Raw genomic sequence first — 17,616 nt, forward strand, 5'->3', positions numbered from 1 at the left:
GAGAAGGGTGAGGAGAGCTTCGAGCCGCACAACTTCGGTTTGTAACTGCCCCCTGCCCAGGCAGAGTCACCATCCCCAGGGTGGGAGCCCTGTCCCTACAGGCTATCCCATGTGGTGTTGGGGATCCCTCCTCTCTTTAGGGGCAGAGCTGGGCTGATAGTGCAGAGCTCTATTCCTTTTGTGAGATTCACTGCCCCACAGTCCTCAGCACCTCCTCCAATCCCAGTGGCTCCCTACCCCTGCTCCTGCCCATGCCCACCCACACACCACCCCCAGTCCTGCACAGGGCTCCCACTCCTTCCCAGCTCAGCACCCTCTGAAAGGCTACATGGCCATATACCCATACTTCTATCTGTCCATCAGCTGCCCCAGGAACTTCCAAAACACACCAAAACCTCTGGGGCTTCCTCTCTGTTCAGGGGGGACCGAGTCAAACACAAGGTTCCTCCCCAGCCTGCATTCCTCCTCATCCCTGCTTTCAGCCCATCCTCTGAACTTGGCCAGGGCACCAGTAGGACACCTCTCTGTCACCTCTGGATGCACACGCCCCAGTCTGCTTCTCTCTATGGGGTACAACCTGTGCTCTTGGGGTCAGGGTGTCCTCAGATCCCAGGGGCAGGGAGTGGCACACAACCCCGCTGGGGCACCCCAGACAATAGATGTGCCCTGGAGATCACTAAGGGCCACTGCCACCACCTGGGCCCCCTCCAGCTCCAGAGCTAAAGTCCTGGGGAACAAGGGGTCTCAAAAGGGTACCTTAAGGACAAGGAGTCTGGCAATGCAGACAGGCATGGGCAGCCATAATCATGGGAGCTGTGCAAATGGTTTACCCTCTCCCACCCAGAGAGGAATAGATTAAAGCACAGGGCTGAGAGACAGAGAACCTTCTGCCACTCATTTCAGTGGTGCCTGAAAACAACCCCACTCCCAGAGGGATCCCAATGACCCCACTGCTGCCTGTTGGCCACAAGTTGTTGAAAAAAGCAGCTGGCACTTACCTCTGCAAGGCTGCACCCAGAGGAACAGCCACAGCACCCAAGGGGACAGGAGTCCCTCTGTCCCCATCCTGAGGCTCCTGTCCTGACAGCACGGTCCTCCTGCTGGAGTTTCTGAGGACCCACAGTGAAACGGCGATGATGGGAGGGCAATATATCTGTGCAGATGCTGTCCCAGCTGCAGGAGGAGCCAATCAAAGCAGTAAGCACCTTTTTAGAAGTTATCGGCACTTATCTCCCCTCCGACGCAGCCCAGCTCTCCAATGAACTTCTCCAGCGCTCTTCATGACCATATATGAGGGACGGCTCCGCTGCGGGTCTCACGTCACTGCGGTGGGAGATCATTGTGGGGTAGGGCTGGGTGTGGGGGCAGATGGCTCTGACACCCCTTGCCGCCTGCTGTGGGAGCACGGAGCATCTCCTAAGCTGTAGCATCCAAGAGCCCAAGGTGTGATTGTCCGGCCGTCTCTGCGCCATGGGATCCACGGGGCTGGTCCTGCAGCGGGGCTGTGTCAGGCTGTGAAGGGACCAGCCCCTGCCCCTGCTACAGCCCCCTCTGTGCTGGCAGCAGCAGCTGGGAAAGGCCCTTGGGCAGGGCCAGAGCCCCATTATGGGGGTGCTGGCTGTCCCGTCCCTCCCCAGGGAGCCTCCTGTGGGGTCCCGGCAGCAGCCAGAGCTGGTCCAGGGCCTGCCCTGGCAGCAGAGCTGCAGCCCAGAGCCTCAGGCGTCTCCCTGGCTCTCAGCGTGTCACCCAGGGGCCGTTATTCCCCGCGGCGGGTCGGGAGCTGGAGCCTGCCTGCCACTGCAGGTGCACAAACCGCAGCCCACGTGACATGGCGCCCGGGCAGGAAGACGGTGGTTTCCTCCTGGCCCCGTGCCCAGGCATGGCCCTGCGGTGCCTCCCAGCTTCCTCACAGCTCCAAGACTGGCAGAGTCCAAGAAGTGTTGGGACAATACTCTCAGACATACAGTTTTATATATATGTATAAATAATTTTAAATAAATAAATATATATTATAAATACATATAAAAATATATATTTCATTTATATATTATATTGTATCATATCATATTAAATCATATCATATTGAATTATAATACATTGTATTTATTGTTATGTTGTGCTATGTTATTATATATTATATATTTTATGATATATTATATATGATATATATTTATTACATATTATACATTATACATTATACTACATATTGTATATTATATTATATTATATTATATTATATTATATTATATTATATATATTTTATATTATATATTTTTATTTTTATTTTATTTAAATAATATATGTTATATTGCATTAAATATTACGAGTTTTTATACTTACACATATAATGTTTAACGTATGTATATTTATAAATATATACATTCATTATATATTAATATTTTTGATATAAATATTTTATATTTTTTTAGATACATATAATTTATTTTTATTCTGAAGCCTGAATTTGGACTCACTGATCTTCAATTATTTCCAGAGCAGGATATTTCAAAATTCGATTCAACCCAGCTCCAGGTCATGCCATAGCATCTTCACCTGCCATGGGCCTGTTCCTGGCCTGTATTCAGACAGCAATGACCTCACAAACACCTACACAAATTCTTGGTCTGCCAGCTCCTCAGGCACCTGTGGCCTCACAGGTACAATGCATGGGCCTTGCCCTGACCTATCAGCTACTTGATCACCAATGACCTCCCCACAGACCCACACAAGCCATGTGCTTATTCCTGGCCTACTGGCTTCTCAAGCACCAGGGTCCTCCCAGCATCTAGCACAGGCCATGTTTGCTCTTGGCCTGTCAGCTACTCAGGCACCACTGGCATCGCAGGAACATTCAACTTGCCATGGGCCTGCTCGTGGCCTATCAGATCTTCAGCTGACAGTGACCTCATAAGCACAGATGATCTATTGGAAGATGTCAGAGTCCCTGCACATGACAGGGGGTGGGTGCTCATGCTCAGCTGGCTGTTGACCAACATCCCCAGGTGCTTTTCTTCTGGACAGCTTTCCAGCCACTCTTCCCCAAGCCTGTGCTACTGCATGGGGTTGTTATGACCCAAGTGCAGAAGCATTGTTGAATGTCATGTGATTGGACTCAGTCCATCAATCTAGCCTTTCCAGATGCCTCTGAAAAGCTTTCCTTCCTCACGAAGATCAACTGTCCCAACTAACTTGTTATCATCTGCAAATGTACTGAGGGTGTACTTGATCCTCTCAGTCAGATCATCCATCAAAATAGTAAACAAAGCTGGACCCAGTACAGAGGCCTGGGGAATGCCACCCACGACCATCCACCAACTGGATTGATCTCTCTTCACTCAGATTCTTTGAGCATGGCCATCCAGACAGTTCTTCAGCCAGCAAACTGTACACCTGTCCAAGCCATGAGCAGACGGATGGGTTGTCATTCTGCAGGGCTGCTGCTACTGAGTCCACACTGAGAAGATGTAGCTCCTTCTATTAGGCTTTTTGTGATGCCCTGTGCTCAGTCCTTTCAAACCAACTAAGCATGAATTCGGTGCTTGTTATGAGCTGGTTCTCAGCTCATGTTCCAGTTACTTGCTAGCATGTATCATTGTTGTTGAGTTTGTACAGCACTGGCATTCTTGCATTCCCTTTTGTCTCTGTTTGCTTGAGTCTGCATTGTCAATGGTAGTTCAGGAATACTGGAGGGGTGGCTGCGGGGAAGCATGAGGTTGCATCTGTCATGGTGGGACCTCGGTCAGCATTCACAGTGCAGTGATTCAACTGTGACACAGACAGGAATTCTATCCTTTGAGGGAATCCCAAAGGTAATTCCTTCTTGAAGGGTGATGCCATCCTGAGTTGTGTCCTTGTCTATGCAGCATCTGTCAAATGGCTGATATAAGTTTCTCCTCAGTAGAAAGTCCCTATCATGAGGGGCTGTCTAGAGCTGGGCTCCTCTCCACAGTTCTGACACAGAGTCTTCTCTTGCAGGGGCTCTCCAAGGGCTGCAGCCTCCTTCAGGCCACATCCACCTGTTCCCACATGGGGTTCTCCATCAGCTGCAGTGTGGAGATCTGCTTCAACATGGTGCACCACAGGTCTCACGGAGAACTTCTCCAGCACCTGGAGCACCACCTCACCCTCTTTCTTCACTGACCTTTGTGTCTTCAGGGTTGTTTTGTCTCACAGTTTCTCAATCTTCTCTCCCAGCTATTCCCTCATGTCATTTTCAACCCCTTTCTTTAAAAAGCTCTCACAGATGTACAAACAGCATTACTCATTGGCTGAGTTTGGCCAGCAGCATGTCCCTTTTGGAGCCAGCTGGAAGTGGCTCTTCTCTAAGAAGGGGCAGCTTCTGGACTCTCCTCACAGACACCAGCCCTGCAGCTGCCCCCTGCTACAAAACTCTTTCCATGTAAGTTCAATACAACCTCCCACCCGCAAAGTAAAAACAGAGCCCAGACAAGCAGCAGCAGACCCATGAGCTGACAATGGCAAGGCACATAAATGCCTGCTAGCAGAGGCAAGCCCTGGGAGAACTGCTCTGAGGTTTTTTTTGGCTCTGCCCTCCATCGATGAGATAAAACAAGGAGGGTTTTGGCAGGGGTTGAGCTATTCCTCACTTGTGCTTAGGTGGGAGGTTAGAAACCAGCCCAGGTGTTTGTACCAAACCCAAACACACCCACACACATCCCAAAACAACAGGGACTGCACTACCACAGGCCACCTCTGCACACCTGTGCATTTCCCTACAGGACACATTGGGTGAAACACACCTTGGACATTCCAGGATGAAGGGGCCTCTGCAGAGATACTGGAGCTTGGTTCAGGGCATGCGCTAACTCTGCTCTGGTATGGAAAGCTCCCCAAAGTGCTCAGTGCAGTATTTCCAGCCTGTAGAATTCAAGTAATAGTCAAACAAGCTTTGAGAATGTGCTCTGACACCCACCTATAATTTTCCTGTATGATAGAGTTCATGCAACTCTTTTGAATGTTTGGTGCAGTATTCATAGCAATAACTGCTGGTGGTAAAATATAGTAGGTGGAGATCAAGTAACATGTGTGCATTGTAACATTATAGGTTCCAGAATTTTGATATACGACTCAAATAAATACAATAAACACAATATTTATTTAATATAATGCACCTGGATGCTATTTCCATTAATGAATGATAATGTGCTATAGAGCTTTCTAATAGTCTAAAATAAAAACATTATTCAATACACATAGGCTGAAGCATTCTGGAAGTCCTTAGACACAGTGGAGTACCATTTGTCAATAAATAAGTCTTTTCATAAACATCAACAACAGGATTTCAAAAGAAGTGGGTATTGATCACTGAAAAATGGAACTGATACAAAATCTGAATCAACTTTTAAGCACATAATCAAATCTTGCTAATGCTAGTAGGGCAACGTAACTCACCCAGGTAAATATTCAGGCAACTATAAAAATAAAAACAGAGAAGGCAGGAAGAAAGACGTAGAGAAGTCATAAAGATTGCACAAGATTCCATGGCATTAGAAACATTTTTTTTTCTGTATTTTTAATTTCTATATTAATATATACCATGAGAAAACAAAAATTAATGTTTGAGTCATCTGACCCAAACAGTTCATTCCAGAAATATCTTCAGCAACTGTGATTTGATCAAATTTGAACTAACTAATGGAAGTGTTGAAAGCCCCATCCTTAACACTAGATAAACTTGCTGATGAATTCCAAGTGCTCGATCCAAACACTAACTTTGTTAGAGAACAGTTCCAACCTTAGAACAGTTTTTCTACCTCCGTTCTTGTAAAAAGATGCATTGAAACTTTCCAAACACTTCAGCTATAGGTATATATAGGTATACCAACCTAGTATGTTTCAGCCCAAATTATTGATATTTTAAGATACTAAAACAAGGTTCTTATGGTATGGTGATAACCATATAAGTAATTGTGACCATATGTGTCTATTCTACTGGGAGAAATAAACTGTAAAAGTTTACCACTATCTTTGCCACAGCTGTAATAATAAATGGTAGAAATCATCATCTAAGCATCACAAAGTTCTCTTGATACAGTTCTCTTGCCATACTGATAGAATTTGCTGCTCATGTTTAAAATGAACATATTATGAAATGGTTCCAATTAGATCAAGTAGTTTCATGTCTTTTTTAGGCACCACTTACAGCAAATACTGTCATTTCTTATGATAAAGCTGCCAGTGCTGCTTAACCAGCTCATTTTTAACCAAATCCAAAGATGTTATTTAAGTTTTATTTTATCCCCAGTCAAGTAGAACATTCTCCAGCCCTGACTCTCAAGGTAGCTTTCAATTTGCATATTTGCCTCAGGGCTTGAAGTGCAATTTAGCCAGAGGCAAAGAGCTGGCACAAGGCTATGTAACACATAAGGCCTATATTGAAGTGATAAACTGCGTTAGCCTCCTCCTCTTTTAGTTCATAGAAGTAATTCCACCTTTATCAAGGATGTGCCACCTGCACAGCCATGGGCCTCCTTCTGCCTCCTGAGACCCAGAGACACAGCTGACCTCAGCAGAGCATCCTCACCCATCTCCTCTTTGAGACCTGTGACCTGACCACATCCATGTCACCTCACCTGCATCCTCCAAGACCAAGTGATTGCTGCAGGACCTTTCATGCCCTGCTCAGCTTCATGAGGCCAAACTGCTTCAGTTAGGTGACTAGACCACAGAAATGCAGAATTTGGGGATTAGGTGTTCAGGTTATGTTGAGGGATTTTTGAAACAGCAAGAATCCCATGGCTTGCTGTAGCTGAGCAAACCAAGCTACCAGGGCAACTATGAGAAGTTCCCATGACAGTGTTCCCACATCGCCCAATTGAGGAATTCAGGAAAATATTGTTACCAGTAGCTGGCCTCAAGGACAAGGTCTATGTGACTGCTAATCACAAGGGGGTTGTTTTCTTGCAGGTGAGGTTGTTTTCTTGTAGTGTTTGTCTGAGTGCTTTTGACCAATAATCTTGTGTGAAACACTGTCCGCCCCTGTTAAGTTCACTATACAAGTTAGGCTATTCGGGCAATAAAACGGGGCATGATCTGACTCTACTGGTGTCTGTCGTGCTTTTGGCCGTGCTTCCTGCAACAAGGTTAGGGTTTAGGGATTAGATTTTGCCTTCCAGAGTTAGTGGTTGGGCAGAGTATTAGAGGGAGGCCTGTGTTTACTGCGTTGGCTTCTAGTCTGTGTCTAGTGTGGAGACGATGTTATCTGTTGGGATTTTCTTCAGGGCTCTGTTGAGGAATCATGTTAAGGCTGGAATTCAATGATAGGAATGAAAGGCTGAGGAATAGGGTGAGAATTGAGCTAAGAGTGTACGGTAAGGCCTTATGGATTTGGGACTTGGCTAACCCACGCCAAGTGAGATTTGGGGTTAGGGTTAAGAGTAGTGGATTCCTTGCAGAAAGAGGGATAGCATTTAGATGTAGGGGTAAGGCTTACAGTTACTGCTTCAAAATATTGCCAGGGCTTGACATGGATGTTTTCCTAGTAAGTGTTGCAGCAGCACAGCCTTGCCTGAACCCCTCTCACCTCTTCCAGATCTTTCCTTTCTGTTAGCCTACTCCCTCTTCTCTCCCCCAAATCTCCCACCTTTATTCACCCAGATTTCCCCTGGCCTCCCCAAAGGAGTCACCCTGTTGGGGGCAGCTTCCTGAAAGCCTTTGTGACCTCAGAGGCTCTGCCTCCCTGCTGTTGTCCAGACAGGTGCTGGGACAGAAGTGACCTCACAGCCAGCATCCACAAGGGTCACAAGGAGGTGTTGTGCTCAGGAAGCCTCTTTCTATCCCACCCAGGAGCACCAGGTGCATGCCGTTCACAGTCCGTCGGGTACTCTGCCTGCCAACCAGCTCATGCTTCAGAAGGTCTTCTACATGTCCAGACTCACGTTTCCTCATGCAGCCTTTAGCATCTCCATTGCATCCTAAAGGAAATGCCCACCATGTGTGGAAAAGTGATTCAAGAACTTTATATATACTTTGGGAAAACATATATTTTAGGCAAATTCTGCAGAGAAGGAGTTGACATGACAGTTATGATGACTAGGATTGCTTTATTCAGATGGTATTCTAGGGGACTGTACCTCCAATGGGAAGTGAACTTCAGACTCTCTCTGTCCCACTGGAATTCATGGCTGGCTCCCTTAGGGAACAGCTTATGGCACTTGGGCTCATTCAGGTTCACCTCACCACACCCACACCGGATGCAGTCTCATATGGACAAGGAAAACATGGACTCCTGATGTAGTCATTTAGTGTCCATATCCAAAGGAAGAAACCATCTGTGTGAGCTGGGGCGAGAGCCCAGTGCTGGGAACGGTGGTTGCAAGGGGCTGGTCTTGGACCATTGGCCTGAGGCAGCATCTGCCAGGGTGTCCAGAGAACAAGGTCCAAGCCCAACCCCTGCTCTGCTGGTCCTCCCTGACTCTCCCAGGAAGACAGCCTTTCATGCTGTGGATACAGGCCGGTGAAGTCAAAATCTCATGGGTGCTGGGCACCAACAGGCAGGAATGGAATCATCCCTCCCTGCCTAAAATATGATCCTGGGACTCCTATCTTATCTGCCTGAGCCCACAGAGAAACAAGCAAAGCCAGGAGCCTCTTTCAAGTCCATTCCTTTGAAATATCCATGAGAGCATCTTTGGGAGAAGAGCTGGGCTTTCAGGCACTGCCCTGAGCAGATCCCCTTTTATACTGGAGATGCTGGTATGGAACCAGCTGTGTTAGAGAAGTGCCTCTGGCCTCTCCCTGCCTGTAGACACAGGACTCCCCGCAGCAGCACGATGAGCAAGTAACAAGTGCAATCAGTCCTTGCAGCAACACAAGAGCTCCATAGGAGAGTGTGGGAGGTGAAATGGAGAGCTGATTTGGACAGACCAAGCCCTGGGGCTCCCTGGCGTTGATGCTGTGCCAGGATTCTTTTCCCCTCAACCTCTGCACACAGCCAAGTGCCACCACCTTTCTCTGAGGAAGCATCTCAGGCAAGACAAGTCACTGCAGGAACCATCTTTTTATTAAAATACACATTCAATATTTAATGGTCCATTAAATACACCTCTTTTATACCAAGTCTCAGAGTCACATGAGACATTCAGTAGCGAACTGGAAGAGGAAATAAAAGGATTTTTTATTTTTTAAAATATATCACCACATAAGTAAAGAAAAGAGAAAAAAGAAAAAAAAGACAAAAAGAAAAAAAAGAAAAAAAAAAAAAGAAAACAACAAGATCTTTCTTGGCCGTTAATGAGTAACATTAAGAGTGATATGAAATGGACATGCAGTTATTTGCTTCTCAGAAACTCCAGTCATCACTTTGCACACTGCATCCTTCAGCTCCTGGTTCCTCATGCTGTAGATGAGGGGGTTCACTGCTGGAGGCACCACCGAGTACAGTACTGCCAGCAAAAGGTTGAGGGAGGAGGAGGACATGGAGGGGGGCTTCAGGTAAGCAAATGTGGCAGTGCTTACGAACAGTGAGACCACAGCCAGGTGAGGGAGGCATGTGGAAAAGGCTTTGTGCCGGCCCTGCTGTGAGGGGATCCTCAGCACGACCCTGAAGATCTGCACATAGGTCAGCACAAGGAAAACAAAACAACCAAATAATAAACAGGCACTAAACACAAGAAGCCCAACTTCTCTGAGGTAGGCATCTGAGCAGGAGAGCTTGAGGATCTGGGGAATTTCACAGAAGAACTGGTCCAGGGCATTGCCTTGGCAGAGGGGAAGGGAAAAGGTATTGGCAGTGTGCAGCACAGCATAGACAAAAGTACTGCCCCAGGCAGCTGCTGCCATGTTGACACAAGTCCTGCTGGTCATTATTGTCCCGTAGTGCAGGGGTTTGCAGATGGCAATGTAGCGATCATAAGCCATGATGATGAGAAGAGAAAACTCTGCTGTGACAAAGACAGCAAAGAAAAAGACCTGGGTACCACAATCTGCATAGGAAATGTACCTGATGTCCCACAGGGAATTGGCCATGGCTTTGGGAACAGTGGTGGAGATGGATCCCAGGTCGATGAGGGTGAGGTTGAGGAGGAAGAAGTACATGGGGGTGTGGAGGCGGTGGTTGCAGGCTACGGCTGTGAGGATGAGGCCGTTGCCCAGGAGGGCAGCCAGGTAGATGCCCAGGAAGAGCCCGAAGTGCAGGAGCTGCAGCTCGGGGGTGTCTGCGAATGGCAGGAGGAGAAACTCAGTGGGGAAGCTGCTGTTGGACATTTGCTGCCTCTGGGTATGGATGCCTTTCCCTGGAGGAAAAATAGTCAAATTAGTGAGACTTGTCTGAGTAAAACTGCTACTGTGTTTCAGAGATTCCTCCTCAACAAGATATACTGTGTCTTCCTTATGAGCTCTGTTTTATTCTCTCTGAGGTGCCTCAATGTCCAGGAAGATCCTCTGAGGGCTTAGCAGAAGTCAGTACTGCCCTACAATATCCGGTGAAGGGCGCTGGGGATGAATCTATGGTGCCCAATAGCCAGAGGCACCTCTATTTTCACGTTCCAAGCAGGACATCCAGCAATCCCATGAGGAACACTAAAGGTGGTGCTGGTGTTCTCTGTAAGGAGAGGGGTGTGAAAAGAAATTCTGAGGCTCTTCATCAACCTACAGTTCTCTTTCAGTGTCATGCTCTGAAAGCCTCAGTGAAGGACACAGCCTGACAACTCCATTATCATGCCCCATGACTCTCCTTCAGGGCAGGTAAAAGAAATGAGAAACACCAGAGATTTCCTTCCCTTCCATTAGTGCATGTGCTGGTCTTTCCTTTTGTTCTCGCCTAAGGTTGCCCCTGGGGTGCTGTGGATCTGTGAGCAGTCTGAACAAGGCAGCAGCCTCTGGACACCAGCAGGACCCTGCCCTGCTCCTACCAGCCACAGCTTCAGCCCACAGCTCCCTGGGCAGCTCCTCTGCAGGCTGAGTGCTGAGCCTGGCAGGCAGCAGAGGCCCTGCCCCAGCACACTGCCCTGGGGCACAGCATGGACCCTGCTTGGCACCACAGCCCTGGGCACCCTGCCTGCAACCTGGCTTCACAGCCTGCCACCAGCCCTGTGAGAAGGAAACCTCATGTCCTGCCCCTCTGACAGCTTAGGCAGGAAATCATTGATCCAGGAAACAGCCCCATCCTCTGCACTGGAGAAGCCAGTATATAAACCAGGAAACCTATATTACTGTAGTTTAGAGCCACACATCCCTCGGGACTACCAGCCATGGAACTGACAACTGTAGAAGAGACCCCCAGGATACTTGCATCTGCATTGCCCTGCAGACAGAGACTTACCCTGTTCAGGGCTGCGAAGATTTCTCCCGCACTGAGCTCTCAGCATCCCCCCTCCACACTGCCTTTAACATCTCCTTCCCTTCTCTCAGTTGCCCTTGTCCCCTGCAGGCAGTGCCCCCAGCCCTACTGCGCTGTGCAGAGGAGCTGCTCCTGGGCAGAGCTGTCTCCCTGCAGTGCTGCCTGCTTGCCAGGAGCTCCCCTTGGACCCAGGAGCCCAGCCAAGCTCAGCTGCAGAGCTCCATCCCAAGGCCTCACTGTCCCTGCCCTCTCTTGTGTCCCAGGCAGCTGCTGCAATGTTGGCACAAGTTCTGCTGGCCATTACTGTCCCGTAGTGCAGAGGTTTGCAGATGGCGATGTAGCGGTCATAGGCCATGATGGTGAGAAGATAAAACTCTGCTGAAAGAAAAAAGAAAAAGAAAAAAACCTGAGCAGCACAACCTGTGTAGGAAATGGCTGTGGTATCCCAGAGGGAGTTGGCCATGGCTTTGGGAACAGTGGTGGTAATAGTGCCCAGGTCGAGGAGGGCGAGGTTGAGGAGGAAGAAGTACATGGGGGTGTGGAGGTGGTGGTCGCAGGCTACGGCAGTGAGGATGAGGCCGTTGCCCAGGAGGGCAGCCAGGTAGATGCCCAGGAAGAGCCCAAAGTGCAGGAGCTGCAGCTCACGCGTGTCTGCAAATGCCAAGAGGAGGAACTCAGTGGGGAAGCTGCTGTTGGACATTTGCTGCCTCAGAGCATGGATGGCTGTCAATGGTGGAAAAGACACAGAACAAGTTAGAGAAATTTCTCTCTGCAATACATATAGCTATAGATTATGTTTCATCAAAAGCTCCTCAGCAAGACAGACTACTACTTCCCTTTGAGGAAGATGTTCTCTTGCCTCTAGCACTCAGTTTTATTTCCTAAGGGTGTAGAGACCGCATCCAGAGATGCCCTGGGGGTGCTGTAGAGCTGAGAGCTGCCTACCCCAGGAAGCAGCCTCTGGGCAACAGCAGGACCCTGCCTTGCCCTGCCAGGGGAGGGGGTGCTCCTTCCACCCACAGCTTCTCCCTGCAGCACCCTGGGCAGCTCCCCAGGCAGGCTGAGTGCTGAGCCTGGCAGGCAGCAGAGGCCCTGCCCCGACACACAGCCCCTGGGACACAGCAGGGACCCTGCTCCGCACCACAGCCCTGGACACCCCTGACTGCACCCGGGCTGCAGCCAGCCCTGTGAGAAAGAAACATCATGTCCTGTCCTTCAGTAATTTATGGCAGATAATCACTGTTCCGGAGCTTGTTGTTCTCCTCTTATCCAAACACTGAGAGTCCTGTTGAAAGCTCCCATAGGTTGAGGGATTTGCCAGCAAATCTGGAGATGGCACCAGGAACAACAGCTGTGCTGCCCTGCAGCCACAGACTTACCCTGTTCAGGGCTGTGAAGATTTCTCCCGCACTGAGCTCTCAGCATCCCCCCTCCACACTGCCTTTAACATCTCCCTCCCTTCTCTCAGCCGCCCTTGTCCCCTGCAGGCAGTGCCCCCAGCCCTGCTGCTGTGCTGTGCAGAGGAGCTGCTCCTGGGCAGAGCTGTCTTTCTGCAGTGCTGCCCGATTGCCAGGAGCTCCCCTTGGTCCCAGGAGCCCGGCCCAGCTCATCAGCACTGGGAGCTCTTGACATGTCCCTGTGCCTCCAGGGGAATCAACTTTGAAACAGACAAGTAATCACTCATGTTCCCTCCCACTACTTCAGAAGGAAACTATTCCAGCACTGTTATTCCTTATACAGAAAAACTATGAGGTCCAAGAATCACTTTTCCATGTCCTGGTTTTAGGCAGAACACCCAGGACAGGGAGGGACCTGCCTTCCCCCTGCTGAGAGAAGTGTTTCAGCTGAGTAAAACAAGGCATCTACTTCTTTATTTGCTGTCCAGAGGCTACAAGGGGGCTCAGCTTCCTCTCTCGTGCATCACACAACCCACACGAGTTGGGATTCCTCTTGACCTGGTTCAGGTGGGCATAAACCAGGCAGCTGCATGTCAGCTACCTGACTCAGCTCCCAGCATATTGAATGGCGATAGAGAGCAGAAGGGAGCTGTTCAGATGCAGACACCGGGTGACATTGGAGGTGCCAGGGTGACATTTGAGTGATGTTTCAAGTGCCAAATTCCTCTGGGCCGTTAGCAGAGATTTTATTGATGCATGTCCATTATAATACAGCTCTAGCCATTGTTCAATAGCAAAGAAACAAAAGGCAAGCTATGACTTGGTTGCCATCACTGAAACATGGTGGGAGCACTGCCATGACTAGAGTACTGCAATGTCTGGCTATAGGGTCTTCAGAAGGGACAGGCAGCACAGGTGGCGTGCCTCTCTATATTAGAAAGTGTTTTGATGTTGTGAAACTCGAGGCTGAGAATGATAATGTTGAGTCCCTGTGGGATAGGGTCAGCAGGAAGGCCAACAAGGCAGGCATCCTGGTGGGGATATCTTATAGACTTCCAAACCACGATGAGGAGACACATGAGGAGTTCTACAGGCAGCTGGCAAAAGTTGCAAAATCATCAGTGCTTGTTCTCATGGGGGACTTCAACTTCACAGATATATCCTGGAAATGCAATACATCTCAGAGGAAGCAGTCCAGGAGGTTTCTGGAGAGAGTGGAAGAAAGCTTCCTGACGCAGCTGGTTAGTGAGCCTACCAGGGGAGGTGCCCTGCTAGACCTTCTCTTCACAAACAGAGAAGGACTGGTGGGAAATGTTGTGCTTGGGAGCTGGCTTGGGCAGAGTGACCGCGAAATGTTAGAGTTCTCCATTCTTGGTGAAGTCAGGAGAGGGATCGTAAAACCAGTCTTAGACTCCCAGAGGGCAGACCTCGAGCTCTTCAGGACACTGGTTGGCAGAGTCTCTTGGGAGGCAGTTCTGAAGGGCAGAGGAGTCCAGGAAAGCTGGGCACTCTTGAAGAAGGAAATCTTAAAGGCTCAGGAGCAGTCTGTCCTTATGTGCCCAAAGACGAGCCAATGTGGAAGAAGACTGGCTTGGCTGAACAGAGAGTTGCTGCTAGAGTTTGGGAAGAAAAAGAGGGTTTAGGACATTTGAAAAGAGGGCAGGCCTCTCAGGAGGGCTATCAGGATGTCATGAGGCTGTGCAGGGACAAAATGAGAAAGGCCAAAGCTCATCTGGAGCTCACTCTGGCTACTGCTGTTAAAGATAACAGAAAATGTTTTTATAAATACAGAAACACAAAAAGGAGGACTAAGGAGAATCTCCATCCTTTACCGGATGTGGGAGGAAACTTAGTGACAAGAGATGAGGAAAAGACTGAGGTGCTTAATGCCTTCTTTGCCTCAGTCTTTAGCAGCAAGACCAGTTGTTCTCTGGGTACTCATCCCCCTGATCTGGTGGAAGGGGGATGATCTGGTGGAACTAGCTGCTGTGCATCAGAGAGGCTGGGAGTCCTGCAGCAGTGCCATGGGCTGGAAGGATCACAACCAGCTCACTTCAACCTGGGCAGATTCTGGCCCAGGAAGGGAGCGTTTTGTAAGTATGGTATTACGAGGGCAGTGGTGCCTCAGAAACTTCAGTAAGTCTAGAAAGTCCAGCAGGAAGCAAATGGCTGTTAAACAGCCTGAGTTGACTTCTTTCTGAAGAAGCTGACAGGTCATCCCTTGACTCCTGGCTGGGATCTGTGCCTTTAGGCTCACCTCTGGTGGGCTCCATGATAGGCCAGCAGATGCACCTGCTCTGCACATAGTTTGTGAGATCCTCTCTTCCTAAGTCCCTGGCAGGCCCCATAGAGGAAGAGGTCTTGAAGAGGTTTTGTCATGTCAGAAGTTTCAGCTTTTGCCTAATTCATCCTTCAGGGCTGCTTTCAGTTTTTGACACAGAGGGGGCCACTGCCTCCAAGATGTCTGGGGGATCACAAAGCCTTCATGAGGGCAGGGAAAAAGTTACCCTGGGTCCATAGGAGCCATTCTAGAACCAAAACATGTAGGCAGGAAGCGCACTTTTGTGGTGTTGCAGAGCTGCAGGGCACATTGCACGGGGTGCTCCGACAGCCTTTGTGTCCTTCTTCATGCTGCCTTAGGAGCTGCTTCTTTCTCAGGAACAGAGTAGCCAACAGAGGTGAGACAGATACTCTCAAGTTCATGAAAGCCATCAGAAAGCTGCCACTAAGAAGATGACTGATATGGGGAAGGCAGGAGGAGCCTGGCCAGGAGAGATGTGAGATTTGGGGAAGGAAAGAAGAGCTTGGATAGCAGAAGGTAATGATTTTGGAGAGGTAAGAATATTCAGGTAATTTTGATGCCACCATAAAGCTGACTTAAAGCAGTCATGTGAGGCCCTTACCCTTTTTTAATCTGTTACCTAAATCTAAATGCCACTCTACACGCTGACAGGAATCCACTTCTCTAATTTTGACCACAATATCCCTTGAAGCCAAAATTAGTCCATAACCCCTTTCCATTACCTTTCCTCTCTTGCTCACCCTGATTCCTTCCCTTAACACAAACCATGTTCCACACTAGCACTGTGTTGAACTTCAAGTTGGTGATGGCAAAGTAGAGAGCCTCTGAGTAAGGATTAAGGGATGAACAAATAAAGGGATGTCGTTGTGGGAGTCCAGCTGGAGGAATGTGACTGTGGAAGTGACTGTGAGGTCACTTCTGTCTCTGCAGTTGATAGGGCAGCAGCAGGAACATGTCACGGAAAGGGACTGTGAGGTCACTTCTGTCTGAAGCAGCTGACAGGTCACACTTCTACCTGGGATCTGTACTTTTCAGCTGACATCTGCCAGTGGTCCTGGTAGGCCAGCAGAAGGCACCTGTTTGGCATGCTGATTATGGGATCCCCTCTGCCCACATACCCAGAAGGATCCAGACAGAAAGAAGACCCGCATATGGGTTGTCCTGTCCCTTCTACTTGAGTCCATCACTGGACAGCAGCAGGCACAAGGCTTGGGTGTGTCTACAGAAAAAGCTGTAAGGTCAGCAGCTGGACCATGGCTTAGAAGATGCTGGTGAGGTGACTGCTGTCTGGTTAGTTGACAGGCCACAAGAAGGCCGTTGGGTTGGGATGCCTAATTTAGGAGTGGTTTCCACCCTGATGGAGCTTTCTTTGGTAGTAGGAAAGAGCAGGAGAGAAAAACCTGCCAGAAAGTGCACCTTGGAAGGTTGGCACTGGCCATGAAGAAGATAAAATGTCCCTCAAAGAGTTGTGCTGTGGTGCTAGAGGTCACCCAAAGAGTGTCTTTGATCAGATTATGGCTTTGTGTTTGAAGGAACAGCTGGTGAGGGTTGATGAGACATTGGTGAAACCACGGAAATGCCAGGATGTGAGTAAGGTGGTGAACAGAGATGGGTGTCTGCAGATTTGAAGGAAATAGGGCAAAGTGTGGGGCAGCACAGGGAAGTCTGGAGGCAACAAGGAGGTGGGTGCTGACAAGAAGAGAAGGCCCCAGCAGCCCTGACTTTTTTGTCCCCTTGGATAGAGCTTCTGAGGAGATGAGATACAGTCATTGCAAGGGGGCTCATTGCTTTCTTGAGACCCTGTGCAGAGGCAGGGAGGTGTCATACCATTGTTCTTCTTGCAGCATCACAGTGCCCACCATATCCCACAGACCCCAAGCAAGAGCCCAGAGCCAGACATGGGAGTGCAGGACATTCCCTTCCAGTGGCTGGAGTCAGGACCTGGCCCTTTTACTGCAGCACAACAAACCCAGACTTTTCTCAGCACAGTGCTTTGCCTATCTGTAATCATGGCCTCCAATTATCTGCCCTAACAAGTCCCTGAGGAGAATCTCCTGGTAACGGCCCTCAGTGGGGCCCATTAATACTCCAAGTCACTTCAACTTTTTCTTCTGACGTTACTTGCTCAAGCAATTGCATCATTCTCCTCTCATTACCTCAGGTTCATAGACTAAGCACCAAAATCCACCATGAAACTCATTAAAATGCAGAAACACCTAAGGAACCATGTCTTCCATAGTTTTATTTAAGTCTTCAAGACTAGGACAACTAATTGTGGAGCTTTCATAGTGTAGTTAAGGAGGATGATTTCAGAAAGCACTTAATAAAAATCTTTTCTCATTTTAAAGGGTGAATTTTGTTGCATTTCAGTTTTGAGCATCTTTCTTCAATTGATATTAATCCAGAGCTTCTCCTATGCAGACACCCACAGGAAGGAAAAGCAGAGTCTTGAGGTCTGACAGTGCATGGGCAACCTTGCTCCTCACCACCCCAACCCTGACATTTCTTTCATTGGCCACCTGGTGCTTGCATCACTTTTCCTTACACCACACTTCTGCACTGAAGTCTGCAGCTGGATGTTACAGCCCCCTTGCACCAGCTCCCACCTCCATTCCTAA

At 48.8% G+C, this 17,616-nt stretch overlaps 1 protein-coding gene across 1 annotated transcript; it reads right to left on the reverse strand.

Moving 5' to 3' along the window:
• Positions 1-9,249: 9,249 nt before the first annotated feature.
• Positions 9,250-11,999, reverse strand: LOC309891096 (olfactory receptor 14I1-like; the record flags this gene model as incomplete). Its single annotated transcript, XM_082785478.1, has 2 exons — positions 9,250-9,930; positions 11,706-11,999. 2 exons carry the CDS (start codon positions 11,997-11,999, stop codon positions 9,250-9,252), a joined length of 975 nt encoding a protein of 324 aa, XP_082641604.1.
• Positions 12,000-17,616: the final 5,617 nt, after the last annotated feature.

The sequence above is a fragment of the Aythya marila genome (assembly GCF_965140915.1).
Source record: "Aythya marila genome assembly, contig: HAP1_HAP1_SCAFFOLD_154, whole genome shotgun sequence".
NCBI classification, from domain to species: Eukaryota; Metazoa; Chordata; class Aves; order Anseriformes; family Anatidae; genus Aythya; species Aythya marila.